This window comes from Centropristis striata, chromosome 5 (assembly GCF_030273125.1).
Source record: "Centropristis striata isolate RG_2023a ecotype Rhode Island chromosome 5, C.striata_1.0, whole genome shotgun sequence".
Classification (NCBI taxonomy): domain Eukaryota; kingdom Metazoa; phylum Chordata; class Actinopteri; order Perciformes; family Serranidae; genus Centropristis; species Centropristis striata.
This window is the reverse complement of record NC_081521.1, coordinates 9,363,788-9,380,585: the sequence shown is the minus strand read 5'-3', so window position 1 is coordinate 9,380,585 and position 16,798 is coordinate 9,363,788. Positions and strand designations below refer to the sequence as shown.

At 35.5% G+C, this 16,798-nt stretch overlaps 1 protein-coding gene across 1 annotated transcript in view; it reads left to right on the top strand.

Moving 5' to 3' along the window:
• The window catches only part of arhgap4b (Rho GTPase activating protein 4b), a 63,267-nt gene that overhangs the window by 39,270 nt on the left and 7,199 nt on the right, over nucleotides 1–16,798 (top strand). The window contains exons 14-20 of the mRNA XM_059332490.1: nucleotides 2,772–2,832; nucleotides 3,559–3,636; nucleotides 8,524–8,652; nucleotides 12,223–12,328; nucleotides 12,517–12,744; nucleotides 15,038–15,093; nucleotides 16,573–16,744. Coding sequence (XP_059188473.1) covers nucleotides 2,772–2,832; nucleotides 3,559–3,636; nucleotides 8,524–8,652; nucleotides 12,223–12,328; nucleotides 12,517–12,744; nucleotides 15,038–15,093; nucleotides 16,573–16,744 — 830 coding nt within the window. The remainder of the gene's footprint in view (nucleotides 1–2,771; nucleotides 2,833–3,558; nucleotides 3,637–8,523; nucleotides 8,653–12,222; nucleotides 12,329–12,516; nucleotides 12,745–15,037; nucleotides 15,094–16,572; nucleotides 16,745–16,798) is intronic.

Genomic DNA, 16,798 nt, shown 5'->3' with positions numbered 1-16,798 from the left:
GCAGAAGAAGAAGGAGAATGTCTCGGACGCAGGTACCAATCCCGATCTGTGACTGCTGCTTTTGCATGCAGGCCTGCAGGCTTTTCCCCGCAGTAACCAGCGCGCCAGTTTTTATTTTTTAATTTTGTGAAATGTGTTTATTGAGTGCACTGTAAAAAATGTCTTTATTTAATAATTTTACTGTGAAAAACTGCTAAACCATGACAGTAAAAGACGTAAAATGATAAATGGGTTAATTCAGTTTCAGTAACAATGAAACACAGTAATTGTATACATATATCAGCCAAAACAGTATTTTTTTTACATTTAAAAAAAAAAAATTACATTACTCCACTGTAAAATACACTAGCACCGTGTTTGTACACTGTAAAAAAACAACAACACCCTTTTTAAAGAGCAGTGATAGAAACAACATGATCAAATTGACATCAAATCAGTTTCCCTTCTTCGACGCTGGAAAAAAATAAAAAAAATAAAATGTTTCAGCCCAAATCTTACTGGTCGGGAAAACTAAACTAAAATAAATCGTCTTACACTGTAAAAAAAAAAACAACTGTTGATTTTACGGTATAAAAATGGCAGCTGTGGTTGCCAGAACTTTACCGTAATAAATAAGGTTGAAGTTTTTAAAAAATATTACGGTAAAAAGTTATTGGCACTGTTGATTTCACTTTTAAGATTGACATTTTATTCCATTTTTTACTGTATAAATAAAAGGTTTTTCCATCAAAAGGAACGCTGTTCTGCCATATAATTGACAAGAAAATACTTTATAAATGCTGCATAAATTAAAGATTTTACCATTAAATATTACAGTATATTTTTGTTAGAGATATGGTGTTTAATACATTTAACAGTAAGAAAAAGTATTTTTTACAAAAGATGAATGCAAAAATTACAGTGGTGCTTGTATATATATATATTACATTAAATACATATTATAGTGTATTTTACAGGGGAGTAATATATTTTTCAAAAAACAAAACTGTAAAAAATACTGTTTTGGCTGATATATACATTTACGGTGTTTCATTGTTACTGAAACTGAATTAACTAATTAATTTATCATTTCACGTCTTTTACTGTCATGGTTTAGCAGTTTTTCACCATAAAATCTACAGACATTTTTTACAGTGTGTGCTTGAAAGGTATACTATTCACCGGACTTAATCCATTTTATTCTTCCGTTTCTTTCATGTGTTTTTTTTCGGTGGACTACTCCACCGTGTGTGTACCTCACAATACAGTTTCAGTTAGTTATCGTTTTTTTTTTTTAAACTCGTTTTTATTTTTATTTCAGTTAACGAAAAGGTTTTTTTCAATTCTAGTTCTTGTTATTTAATTTCCGTTAACCCTCTATGGTATGCATTATGATGCCAGTTAGGAAAAAAATGTTTTTTTTTTGTCTTAAAATAGACTAAATAAACATAATCTGAAGAAATTTTTTTTTTTTTTTTGGAAGTTTTTGGGTTGTTTTTTTTCATCCGTAGGCAACATTGTACCATAACGGTGCACAAGTGAAAAAGAAAGTTTTTAATATTAATTTTAACATAATTTATTTAATAAACATGTACAAAAGATTCAGTAGCTTCAACAGGGTACAATACATAACATTTTAAATTTAAAAACATTATAAAATAAACTTTTATAACCGGTTTCTTGTCTGAATGTTGCCTGTAGACATTGTAGTACCATTGAACCAATGACCCATTAAAATGAATGTCTTCAACAGTCTAAGTTTATGAAACTATCAAAAATGAAGGTTTACTCACCTATCAGTAGGAATATGTTTTTTTCCAGATGGAAAAGGGCCAGAAAATGACGTTTTGAGTGATTTGAATTGAATTGTGGCGCAAAATGGCAAAGCCGTTTCCTTTGGAAAAGTCTGCAAAAAAGGGTTTCAATATGGCCTCCTGGAGGTCATGTGCCAAATTAAAGCATTGCTATTGGTTCCCTATACTCTTCCCTCTTTTTTAAAGTATCACATCACTCAAAAAGATGCATTGTAGACAGTGGTGGTTCTAGACCAATTTTCCTGTGGGGGCCAAGGAGGGGCCAGTGTTTAATCAGAGGGGCACATTAGCACATGAAAAAAATGGCAAAGATGATATTCAAGCATTCAAAATCTTTGAATGTCTTGAAAAAGACACAAAATGACCAAAAAAGACACAAAATGAGAAGACAGAATAACAAAAAAAAAAACCCACAGAAGACATAAAAATGACCAAAAAAGACACAAAATGGCCAAAAAAAGACACAAAATAACTAAAACAGACACAAAAAAGACACATAAATGACACCAATGACAAAAAAGACACAAAATGACCAAAAAAAAGACACAAAATGACTTACAAAGACATGTAAAGGATTAAAAAATGGATAAAATAGCCCTATAAGACTCCATAGAGTTAAACTATTATACAATATAACATTCTGGGTTACTTTGTGTACAATGAGATATTGTTTGAACAAAAAAAAGATTAGAATTGTTTCATTGTTCATCGTTATAAATTGACCATTTTACTATTAATTTGACACAGGGGCCACAGCAGGGGCCAAAGGCTTCTTCACAGGGGCAGTGGCCCCTGGAGGCCCCTGTGTAGAACCGCCACTGATTGTAGAAATTTGATAGGCCAAAAATGGGTATATTGCCTGAGGGCAACAGTGTACCATATAGGGTTAACTATAATAACCTTGGCCTCATCCTCCTCTTTCTCTGAAATCTCTACCTGCGCCCTCACCTCTCCTTCTCTACCATCTCTCGTCTCCAGAGCACCGGGCAGCAGATTCCTGTGGTGGTTGAAAGCTGCATCCGTTTCATAAACCTTCATGGTGAGACAGTTTTTATGGTAAAGCAATGAGCCACAAGGTGTTAGTATGCTGCTTTGTGTATCTGTGCACATGTGTGTATGTTCCAAGGTTATAATAGTTTTGGATTTTTCATTAGTTTTAGTTTTAATTTCGTTGTCAATTTTTGTTTTCAAATTCAGTTAGTTTAAGTTAGTTTTTAGAGTGTGTTTGCTAGTTTTAATTAATTTTTATTTTTTGAAAATTCTTAGTTTTAGTTTAGTTTTTTATTAGTTTTAGTTGTAGTTTTAGTTTTTTTGTAATGGGGTATTTGTTGGGTGCCGGATTCAAAAAAGTCACAATAAATGTTTCCTTTATTTCCTTTGTCTGATCCATCTCAGCCCCAATAAGTTTATTAAGTCATAAAACCAGATAGATGAAACAGATTTCAGATCAACCAAAAAGGTTTACGTACGAAAAATGTTGACAAAGACGAAAACGAAGGATATTTTCACTGTAATTTTAGTTCGTTTTAGTTAGTTTTGTAACCACAAAATACAGTATCAGTTAGTTATTGTTTTCTTAAAAACTCTTGTTTTTATTTTTATTTCAGTTAACGAAAAGGTTTTTTCAATTCTAGTTTTCGTTATTTCGTTAGTTTTCGTTAACTATAATAACCTTGGTATGTTCCTGTATGAAATGTCATGCATCTATGAACATGTAATATAATACGTGTGTGTGTGTGTGTGTGTTTGTGTGTGTGTGTCTCAGGCCTCCACCATGAAGGAATATTCAGAGTTCCTGGGTCTCAGAGGGAGGTGAACCACATCAGAGATGCGTTTGAGAGAGGTAAATGAGCTTCTGACATTGCATGACCCTTTTTTTATGATTATTTTAATAACCATGTTTAACCATGCAGGTCTAATTAATAAATAAATAGTAAGCAGATGTTACTTAGGGCTGTGCCATATCGCAGTAGTTCTCAACCTTTTTGAGTCGCGACCCCCAATTTAACATGCATGTTGTCCGCGACCCCCGCTCACTGAACACAATCTCACACACACAATTAAGATCACCAAAAAAAGAAACAAAATGACCAAAAAAAGGAAATGAAATGAGCAAAAAAGACACAAATTGACCAAAAAAAACACAAAATGACCAAAAAAGACACAAAATTACCAAAAAAGACACAAAATTACAAAAAAAGGAAACAAAATGACAAAAAAGTAACAAAATTACCAAAAAAGACACAAAATGACAAAAAAAGAGACAAAATTACCAAAACAAGACACAAAATGACTAAAAAAAGAAACAAAATGACAAAAAAAGACACAAAATGACTAAAAAAAGACACAAAATGACCCAAAAAAGACATGAAATGACCAAAAAGACTAAAACACATTAACAGATGAACACTTTAACACAGTGGAGACAGAGCTGACTTCCAAAATGATTTGGCGACCCCCAGAAACCATCTCGCGACCCCAGTTGGGGTCCCGACCCCAAGGTTGAGAATAGCTGCCATATCGTATCGTTCACAATTATACCGGTATCATTTTTTTTATGAGTAAAAAAGTTGTTTTAATCGCAAAAAGCTACTATAACTTCCTGTCACTAAACAATGCAGTTTTCAATATAAGAGCACAGTGTGTTATATTCACCACATAATTTACAAGAAGACTGTCAAAATAAGATGCCTTAAATAAAACATACAAAAACCCTTATTCTCCTTTACAATAATTAATTAAAATAGGCAATGATTAGGATCAGTGTACTGTATATGATGGAATAGTGGCATTAGAATGTGTGAGAGGCACCAAAAGTAAAAATTCTTGTTTTTGCAGAATGACCCCACTCAGATTGTTTCATATATTCCAATTATATTATTGGATTATTATTAGTTAGTATCAAAATGACCAAAAGAAAAGACACAAAATAACTGTAAAAACACTAAATTACTTTTAAACAAAAACAAAATGACAAAAAACACACAAAATGACCAAAAAAATACACAAAATAATTTAAAAAAAAGACAAAAATTACTATAAAAAAAGACACAAAATTATTTAAAAAAAGACACAATTACTATGAAAAAAAGACACAAAATTACAAAAAAAGGACACAAAATTACAAAAATAGCCAAAGAATTACCAAAAAAAGACACAAAATTACAAAAAAAGACACAAAATAACTGTAAAAACACTAAATTACTTTTAAACAAAAACAAAATGACAAAAAACACACAAAATGACCAAAAAAATACACAAAATAATTTAAAAAAAAGACAAAAATTACTATAAAAAAAGACACAAAATTATTTAAAAAAAGACACAATTACTATGAAAAAAAGACACAAAATTACAAAAAAAGGACACAAAATTACAAAAATAGCCAAAGAATTACCAAAAAAAGACACAAAATTACAAAAAAAGACACAAAATAACTGTAAAAACACTAAATTACTTTTAAACAAAAACAAAATGACAAAAAACACACAAAATGACCAAAAAAATACACAAAATTATTTTAAAAAAGACAAAAATTACTATAAAAAGACACAAAATTACAAAAAAAGGACACAAAATTACCAAAAAAGCCAAAGAATGACCAAAAAAAGACACAAAATTACCCCAAAAAAAGCAATTAAAGGGACCTTCCACACACAACACGGTAAAGTGGCATTCATATAAAACTCACATTAAACTTTCATATCAAGGTGGGGGTGAGTTTTGAGACCCATGGTGTAGAGGCATATTAGGTGCAGCTTCCTGTGTGAAAACAGTACAACACAAGCTCCTAAAGCTTTCAGTACATCATGTCTCAACATGCAACCAGTTACATATAGATCAATGCATGGCTTGTCACTGGGGCAGAACTCTCTCAGCTACAGCTGTTGCACCTTTGACTTTGGCTTAGAAAAATGCACTTTATGTACCCTTTTAACTCCTTAAAAATACATAATTAGTTGAGGTCCAATAATCATCTCTAGGGGGTAAATAGACTCTATATTTCTAATGGAGCTAATTATTGTATCTCAATGTACACTACTGGTCAAAAGTTTTGGAACACACCAACTTTTCCAGAATTGAATTGAAAATGATGCAGTTTAATGTCTCAGTGTACTCTGAAATTAATGCACATTTGCAACATTTAAAATTCTTTATTGAGCATGATAGTGTTTTGAAAGTAAAAAAAAAGATTCAATTTTTGAATCTTTAATTTAATGTTGGACTAAAGGACTAAAAAAAGACACAAAATGACCAAAAAAAGACACAAAATGACAAAAAAAGACACAAAATGACCAAAAAAAGACACAAAATGACTTACAAAGACATGAAAAGAATTCAAAAATGGACAAAATAGCCCAAGACTCCATAGAGTTAAGTTGTTAACCCATTTCTTGTTCCCTGAAAAAGGCCTACTTGTATAATTCTGAAATGTACATTATTTTTCAGTTTTGGTTAAGCTTACCTTTTTTTATTTACCTCTGGCAGTTCACCACTTACCTTTGTACCCTTTCAAGCTGTTCATTTGACTTGAACTGCTTGAATTTCAATAAAAAACTGGAAAAATTGGGGTGTTCTAAAACTTTTGACCGGTAGTATGTACGCATGTACAGTCATGGAAAAAATTATAAGACCACCCTTGTTTTATTCCATTTCTTGTTAATTTTAATGGCTGGTACAACTAAAAATTTGTTTGGACAAATATAATGATAGCAACAAAAATTGCTCATAAGAGTTTAATTCAAGAGCTGATATCTAGACATTTTCCATGGTTTTCTTGATAATGATTGATGAAGAAACTGAAGAAAACGGTGGTCTAATAATTTTTTTTTCATGACTTTTTGTCTGCATGCATCAATATGTCTACAATGTATTGAATTGATAAAGCCATCATAGAGGACAACAAGACACAAATAAAAATCAAGAATCTAGAATCAAGTTGGTCCTCATCACCTCAAAATTCATTTTTGAGCAACGGCTCCGATGGACAGTTTAACATATAAGCGAGAGATAAGCAGATATTTAGCTTGTGCCCACACTGCCCTCAGCCCCAGCAGTCATTCTCAACCTTGGGGTCGGGACCCCAATTGGGGTCGCGAGATGATTTCTGGGGGTCACCAAATCATTTTGGAAGTCAGCTCTGTCTCCACTGTGTTAAAGTGTTCATGTGTTTTAGTCTTTTTGGTCACTTAATGTCTTTTTTTTTTGGTAATTTTGTTTATTTTATGGGTCATTTTGTGTCTTTTTTGGTCATTTTGTGTCTTTTCTGGTCATTTTGTGTCTCTTTTGCTCATTTTGTGGCTTTTTTTGATCATTTTGTGGTCAATTTGTGTCTTTTTTGGTCATTTTGTTTCTTTTTTGGGTGATCTGAACTGTGCGTGTGAGATTGGGGTCGCGACTCAAAAAGGTTGAGAACTACTGCTTTAGAGGTAGAGGGCCCCTGGGCAATTGCTCAGTTGCCCATATGGTTAATCCGGCCTTGGTCACGATAATTACTACATCAACTTATCGTTCGATATATAAATATGGACACGATAGTTTTTGTGGACTCCATAATTGTTGTTTACATAAGCCATCAACATTTTTGCCAGTCGCAGTGCTTCTGTCCCTCTCCTGTCACTCAGCTGCTCTCTGTGGGAGGCGTGGCTCACACACACACACAATGGTTACGCTAGCTGTGAGTGAGTGTGTTACTCGATGTTAAGTTTCTGACGGCTGCACAACTCCAGAAAGTTTGGTGAAATAAATGAAATTGGTGCCAATGCCAGAGTGGTGTGGGAACATTTCGGATTTCACTGTTCAGCTCAGCAGCTGCACAACATCCACCGCTTATTGTAAACAAACCAGCATGCTAACTGTACATGTGATGTTCGCCGCTGACCATAAACAAACCAGCATCGCTAACTGTGCGCAGTGTGTCCGGTGCTTGTTGTTAACAAACGCTAATTGAACACGTCTGTAGCAGCAGCACATACACACTGTACTGCTACAGAGCTAACTGTTAGCCTGTTAGCACATACACACTGTACTGCTACAGAGCTAACTGTTAGCCTGTTAGCACATACACACTGTACTGCTACAGAGCTAACTGTTAGCCTGTTAGCACATACACACTGTACTGCTACAGAGCTAACTGTTAGCCTGTTAGCACATACACACTGTACTGCTACAGAGCTAACTGTTAGCCTGTTAGCACATACACACTGGACTGCTACAGAGCTAACTGTTAGCCTGTTAGCACTGACTGTCCTGCCTCTTAAAGGAGCCACGCCCCTCTTACAGTGGACACATTATAACGCAGACTTTTTGTGGTATTTCAGTAATACTGCAAATGTTTGACAGGCACTAGGAATTGCCCAACAAATCTTCTAAACAGCTGTTTATATATTATTTATAATGTATAATAATATAGTATTTATCTTTCAGTTAACAGAGCCCGAGAGTCTGTTTTATTTTATTTTGATGGTAGTTCATTTATTTATGTTTTATTTATCCAGGATGTTTTAATTTTTATTTTCCACATTTCAATTCTTGAGATTTGAAAATTCATTGCTGTGGAAAAGGATGTACTCAACAATACTATCGTTTATCGTAGTAAAATAGTTTCTGGGAAAATATATCGTTCTAAAAATGTTGTTATCGTGACAGGTCTGCTGCATTTAACAGAAGTACATCAGCTTGTGTTGCTACAAATGACACTTTGATCTCCCATGTGTTCACCTCCCTGTAGGAGAGGACCCTCTGTCAGACAGTGAGTGTGACCTGGACTCTGTGGCCGGAGTGTTGAAGCTTTACTTCAGGGGCCTTGAGCCTCCTCTCTTCCCGTACGACAGCTACTCCCAGCTGCTGGAGTGTGTCCGTGAGTTCCTCTTACACAACCTCTGTGTCTCTGTGTGTCTTTCTGTTTTCAGATTGTGCAGATTTACTCGTCTGCTTTCAGTTACTTAATTATTTATAGATTGCTTTTGCTTCCTGAATTTAGCTGATTCATCTCCTCATGTACAGTAGAACCATTTGCATAGGAATATTCCTGCTGATCTGGATTGAGCTTCAGTAGAAGCCTCACATAGTAGTTACATTACTGATGCTCCACCAGGCGGCAACCCCCAGGTCTGAGCAGTGAAGAACATGGTCTCACAGGAATCCGTGGAATAGCCACGGAATCACTCAAATTTCCATGAAACTGACACGGATTTCGCTACAATGCAAGTTAATGACAGTCATATCTCGTGGCTATTCCAACATACAAAGTGATTATGTACATTCACTGAGTGAATATTTAGAAAATAAAACATATATTTCTCACTAGAAATGTGATCAAAATCCATTTTTATGCAGAAACTAAGTCAAAATATTTATTTTTTTCACTAAAAATGATGGGATGGATGGATGGATGGATGGATGGATGGAATTATGGATGGATTTATGGATGGATGGATTTATGGATGGATGGATTTATGGATGGATGGATGGATGGATGGATGGATGGATTTATGGATGGATGGATGGATGGATGGATGGATGGATGGATGGATGGATGGATTGATTTATGGATGGATTTATGGATGGATGGATGGATGGATGGATGGATTTATGGATGGATTTATGGATGGATGGATGGATTTATGGATGGATGGATGGATGGATGGATGGATGGATGGATGGATGGAGTAACAAACATTTTTGTTTTAGCATTAACAGTTTATTTTTTAGATACACATGTCCGCTTCAAACAGCCAGTCCACAAACCGTTGGGTGACGTCACGGTGACTACGTCCATTTTTTATATAGAGTCTATGTGCTCCACACACAGAGTAACACTAACATGTAATTTTCCCCTACAAACACTGTTGTACGGTTGATGCAAGGTATTGCAACCTCTGGTGTTGTTTGCTCTCTGCTGTTATCTGCCTCACTATCTCCTTTTTATTCCTGTAGGCCTGGTTCTGTTTTGCAAAACAGAAACTCTGAGTCACAATTTGCACAGCTAATCAAGGTTGTGAACCTGCCTGCAGGTTGTTTACTCCGCATAAACACTTAGAATTCCCATCAGTGGCATATTAAATCAACCCAGGCACTGCACCTCAGTAGTTTAAGCACTTGTCACAACAAGTATTTAACCATTTAACAATCTGCTGCCATTTTCGAGGTGTAGGTGTGGGGCAGTGGATCTTTTAGGGGGAGACAGCAGGTCAACAGTAGATGTCACATTGAAGTTGTGTTCATCATCTGAAAGCAGGAACCTGAAGATTAAGAAGATTTGAGATGCAGCCCTGCACTGTGTGCTCGATTTTTCTGGTCATAAATAGAAAATTAAATTTGATTGATTAATTGATTTCATTCATTTGTGAAACTGTTAAAATGCATAAGGGCCTAGAGAATTATTATTTAACCATATTTAGACACCAAGATCCCAAATAACGTAAAAAAAAACAAAAATCCATGCAGTGGTTTCAAAAACTTTTGATATTTTGGAGATTTTAGCAAGAATTGCATTTTTGTCTGCAATCTGATGGCAATAGCTTCTGCTATGGAAACTGCTGGAAAAAATCCTCATTGTCAATATACCTAGGAAAGCTATTCGTGCTCTGAATGTCCTAGGTCTCTAGTTTGTGGCTGTAACAGGTCCAAGGAGGTCAAGTTTTAAAAAATGAACCACAATGGAATGCTAGCTTGAGAAGTTACATCAATCATCAACAACTGAATCTACAAGAGGCTCAGCTTTCAGTAATATCTAATTCACAGCCTGTTTAGTGACTGAAAAATGTAGAAATACAATAGATGGTTGGTACCAATGCATTCCCTGGGCCTTCTTGTTTAATATGACACCAGTATATTCAATGTATCTTTACAAATGAGCCCACTGCAACCTCTGAACCATGAAATCCGGCAGCAGGCCGTCTGAATGCTGAGGGATTAAGTCAGAGTTTTAACCCTTGTGTTGTCCTAGGGCTCAAAAATGACCCACAACTATGTTTAACAGCATGGGAAATCCCCATAATGATATTTTTTTCAACTTGAAATTGGATGACTTTTCCTAGAAGGACCCCAACATGAGAAAAAAATCAAAACATTAATGCCTTTGTACATATTTCCATGAAAGCTGTATACCAACAGGATACAAATCTTGTCTTACGGATTGTTTTTGACCAGGCAGCTATAAAATAATTTTCATACCACAAAAAACATAAACAATGCAGGCATGTGCTCACGTATACATGCACGTTTTCTAAAAAAAAATGTTAACACCTGTGCAGTACCTTTAGCAATAAAAAATGACAAAATAAACACCCACTTTAGTAAAACAGGAAACCGCTTTATGACAGTTATAAGTGGATTCCACTGATTAAATCCAGTTTTTCTGCACTATAAGAGGGAAAACCTAGATATTCACAAAGTTTGTGATCAATGACAGGTTGTTTCTTCATGCAAAATAGATTTGGGTTTTAGAATTCAATCAAGTTTTTTTTTATTTAGGGGTTTAGTGAAGGTGGGTCATTTTTTACCCTTAGGACAATAGTCTAGAGGGAATTGTCCAAAAAGTGAAAGTGAGGAGCATTTATGGGTACAAGTCAGGAACCGGCCTACTTTACTTATTTCAAGGGTGCTGAATCCAAAAAAAAATGGTTCCCAAGCGTAATTTTGAGTTTTTGACCTTCTCATTTGCATATCAATATGGCGGCCAAATTGCCCATCTTGCTCAGTCGTTGGACCATTTTCCCCAAGTTTTTTTGTAAGTAGGCAATCAAAGATGAGGAAATTAAATTTCTAGATCTATAGTCTAGGGTCAGAGCAAGGATATAGTGGAGGCTCAGTGTCTTTTTCATGTATATTTATATATATATGCAAAATACCAACTTTTAAGGTGAAATTAAGCATTATTTGTGTTTTTTTTAAGGCCGACATAAATATTCAATCAATATCACTTTTAAATGTTCCAGCTGGTATTTTGCATACATATATATACATAAAAAAGACACTGAGCCTCCACTATATCCTTGCTCTGACCCTAGACTATAGATCCAGAAACAAAAAAAAACTAAGGGGAAATGGTCCAATGACTGTGCCAGATGGGCAATTGGCCATTTGATATACAAATTAGAAGGTCAAAAACTCAAAATTTCGCTTGGGAACCATTTTTTTTGGACTCAGCACCCTTGAGATATGTAAGGTAGGCCGGTTCCTGACTTGTACCCATAAATGCTCCTCACTTCTTATAGGAGGCCTTTATTCTGAAATCCTTCTAGACTACAAGTGGTGTATACAGAAAGTTAAGACAACACAAGGGTTTAGTGATTCATGTGTGTGACACAGTTTGTAACTGCTGCAGGCATGGAGAAACTGTAACTGCAATGCATCAAATATTGTTATAATAGTTCAATCTTTGCTCATTTTACTTTTTTTCTTTCTTTCTTTCTGTCATTATCAGAAATTGAGGGGGTGACAGAGAAAGCTGTCCAGATTAAAGCGATTATCTCCACATTTCCACGGCCTCTCCTCATCGTGATGCGCTACCTTTTCGCTTTCCTCAATCAGTAAGATACAACGTAACCCAGAGTGGGATATTATTCACATAATAATAATAATAATGTCTGCTATGGTCATAAATTAATTAATAGACTTATAAAACACCCATGCAAAAAATGTATGAATTTTGTTAGTTTTTCTTAGTTAATTCTTTGTGTGTGTGTGTGTGTGTGTGTGTGTGTGTGTGTTCTCCCAGTGTGTCTCAGTACAGTGATGAGAACATGATGCAGCCCTACAACTTGGCCGTTTGTTTCGGTCCCAGCCTGCTGAGGGGACTGGATTCTGATGATGCTGTTGCTAGGCAACCACAGGTCAATGATCTGGTCAAAACCTTGATCCTCCAACATGACATCATCTACCCCGGCCAATCAGAACTGCCGGGCCCAGTCTACGAGAAGCACATGACTCTGGAGCAGGAGTACTGGTGAGAAATAAGTCGTTGATGTAAATGTGCATTAGTTAAGATGAAATGATGTTATCATCAGCATATACAGTCATGGACAAAGTTATTAAACCACCCTTTTTTTCTTTAATTTCTTCTTCATTTTCATGCAACTAAAGGTACATTTGTTTGGACAAATAGCTAACTATAGCCAAATTCTCACAGATGTAGCTATAGTTCATGCTTATGTTGCTAGCTAGAGCCTCGAATGACAGTCGGTCATCTCAAAAGGCTGTATGGGTAGATGCTAGTTCCCAGCCACCAAATGTCAGTGGGTTGGTTCGTTTTAGGCATGAGGAGTGGATCGGTTAAGATTAAGTCAAGAATATCAGGGTAGGCCAAACAGAGGCAGAATAGAGCGGTTCATGTCTTCATCAGAGTCTAAAAAAAACTATTGCCAAGTTTTGGTGACATTGTTTGGATTTTAAAAATTCAGCCCTCCGAAAAGGCTTGACAGGAAGCACACTGAAGCAATAACTCGTGTTTTATCCTTGGTCTTCTTTTATTTGTTACAAAATGACCACAGGTGACCACAGGTCATAAACCTGAAATGATTAATCCAAAAACAACAAGTTACATACAATAATATTAATGAAATTGTAGCTTTAAATAGCTATTTTTACTTTTTACATTAAACAAGCATTTACTCTTTTTAGATATAATCAAACGTCTTCTTTTGAATTAAAGTAATGAATTGCAGTAACATAGTAACCCAAAAACTTAAAAACAGTGTCTTAGCTAAACATTAGCAGTTAACTGCTAGCAACACCTAACTAAGTGCTAGCCTAAAAACTAATGAAGTTAGCCCTATGCTAACGGGGGTTAGCGACAATGCTAACGCGAGCTAGCGGCGATGCTAACGCTAACCGCGAGCGCTAGCACTCTCAAGCCTGCCTAACAGTGCAGTAATCATCAACAATACATTATATTTATAAGACACACATTATTACATACAATCAATAACACAGGAAGCAACACTGACTTTTCAAATAAGAGGCACAAAACCCTTAAATAATTATTTAGAGCTACAAATAATGATAAATAATAAACGTCTTGACAGACATGAATATAGCAAATTGCTGCTATAATGATATCAGGATCACAATTAAGATGGGGTGATGCATTTGGTCAGATTTTGTTTAATGGTTGAAATAAACTGGCTTCTATTATTCATATTTAAACATACAATCCTCTCCACTTATTTCAGTCATAAATGAATGAGCCCCAGAGATGTGTTGATCAGTTTAAGACTCAGACTGAGATGGTTCCAAATACGAAGAGCAGCTTCCCTCTTAGCCCCTTTTTCATGGCTCATCCTCTTGAAACTGAATTTCATGCGATGCCAAAGGCATTTCTGTGCAGCTTGCAATTCTTTGTGTAAAAACTGCCTAATACTATTAAGCTGATTACTCACTTAATTTGAACACAAGCCTCCAGCATATCGACAGTGTCCATTTAAACCTCTTACAGCCCAAAATCAGCTCTTGGGTAATTCACTAGAACTGTTTTCTCCATGAACATTTGTATAATATATTTTTTGATATAGGACGGAGCACTGCCAATGATTTAGAGCAGCTATTCTCAACCTTGGGGTCGGGACCCCAATTGAGGTCGCAAGATGATTTCTGGGGGTCGCCAAATCATTTGGGAAGTCAGCTCTGTCTCCACTGTGTTAAAGTGTTCATGTGTTTTAGTCTTTTTGGTCACTTAAAATCTTTTTTTTTTTTGGTCATTTTGTGTGTTATTTGGTCATTTTGTGTCTTTTTTGTGTCTTTTTTAGTAATTTTGTGTCTTTTTTTTTATCATTTTGTGGTCAATTTGTGTCTTTTTTTAGTCATTTTGTGTCTTTTTTTGATCATTTTGTGTCTTTTTGGTCATTTTGTTTCTTTTTTGGGTCACTTTGTGTCTTTTTTTGGTAATTTTGTGTATTTTTGGTCATTTTGTGTCTTTTCTGGTCATTTTATGTCTTTTTTGGTCATTTTGTTTCCTTTTTTTGGTCTTTTTGTTTCTTTTTTGGGTGATCTGAACTGTGCGTGTGAGATTGTGTTCAGTGAGCTGGGGTCGCGGACAACATGCATGTTAAATTGGGGGTCGCGCCTCAAAAAGGTTGAGAACTACTGGTCTAGAGGTTTTACAAATCTCATAACAGGGTGAAGTATTATGTGGAATAGCATAAGCGAAATGAGGAAAAGAAAGTCTGCGGCATAAGGTCTGTGTTTCAGACAGAAGAGGAACTGTGCATGACCACCGCTTTCATTTTTCTGTTTGTCTGCAGTGAACCAATCACAGAGGAGGGAGACGGAGAGACTGAGCATCTGCCCAGTGAGGACGGTGGGTACACACACACACACACACACACACACACATGCCAGAGGCTAGAACGTAGCACAAAACACACACTGCAAAAAAGGTGTGTCTAAAAACCAGATAAAACAGTAAATCTGAGGGAAATGATCTTGCTGCATGGACAGATAATTTACCTTGACAAGATTTCTTAAATTAAGATTATTAAATCTAGAAATAAGCATGTTGAACGCTTAAAATTAGAAATTAACTCTTAAAACAAGATAAATTATCTAACACTTCTAAATCTAAAGTGTTTTTTATCTTAAGAAGAACCAAAATAACCAAATAATCATCAGGTCAGTCTGCTCGGGCCAGCTCATCGCTGCTTGCAGCTTTAATTCACCTTGTTTTAAGAGTTAATCACTTATTTTAACCCTCTGGGGTCTGAGCCGTTTTTGAGTACTTTTAACAATTATTTTCTCACTTTAACCTACTTTATCAACATATTGAGGCCAAAAAAAAAGAAATCCGAGTTAAAAAATTATACTATTTACTACAATGAAAACCACAAATATGCTGAATGAACTGTTTTGGAACTTGAAAATGTAAACATAGGATACAAATATGAACATATAAAAAGGTAAAACATTTAAATATAATAAAACTGCATACAAAAAAGTCCTCTTCAAAACAAACTATGTGTGAAATTACACAGCGAGCTACACCAACGCTCAAATATTCACATCTTTGGTTTTACATGACCTAGGAATGTCAAACAAAAACTGGGAGAAAGTTTCAAATCTGTACTTCGGAATGAATTGATAGCAGCGCTCCATGTGACCTAGTATTTTTGTTAAACGTCACATGATCTGATCAGGACGATCAAAGACCCCAGAGGGTTTAAGTGTTCAACATGCTTATTTCTAGATTTAAGTGAAATTATCTGTCCATGCAGCATCATTTCAGATCATTTCCCTCAGATTTAGTGTTTTATCTAGTTTTTAGACACACCTTTTTTGCAGTGCATTTACATTTTAACAACATTTTTTTAGATCAGCTAGTGTTCATGTGTTAATGCGTTTTAGTCTTTTTGGTCATTTAATGTCTTTTTTTGGTCATTTTGTGTTTTGTTTTGTCATTTTGTGTCTTTTTTGGTCATTTTGTGTCTTTTTTTAGTCATTTTGGTTGTTTTTTTGGTCATTTTGTGTCTTTTTTTTGGTCATTGTGTTAGTTTTTTTGGGCCATTTTGTGTCTTTTTTGGTCGATTTGTGTCTTTTTGTGGTAATTTTGTGTCTTTTTCTGATCATTTTGTGTCATAAAATTAAAAAAATATATATAAATGCACAGACAGAGAGGTGTTTTAGTTGTTGTCTGCTTCATTATTTGGGGTTGCGGACAACATGCATGTTAAATTGAGGGTCGCGACTCAAAAAGGTTGAGAACTACTGTTTTAGATAATGGTTGTTGATCTATTATTTTTGAAAAAATGAATATGCCTGATTGTAAGTGTGCATGTGTGTACAGAGTGGGAGGCAGTGGCCATGTTTGACTACACGGCGAGATCTCCGGCAGAGCTGTCCTTCAAGCAGGGCGAGCTGCTCATCCTTCACAGCAAAGCCTCCTGTGATTGGTGGAGAGGCGAAGCAGGAGGGGTTAAGGGTCTCATCCCCCACAAGTACATCAGCGTGCTGGATGGGTGAGTGAAGTTTCCACTTCAGAACCATTCAGGCAATCACAGCAGCCATGTTCA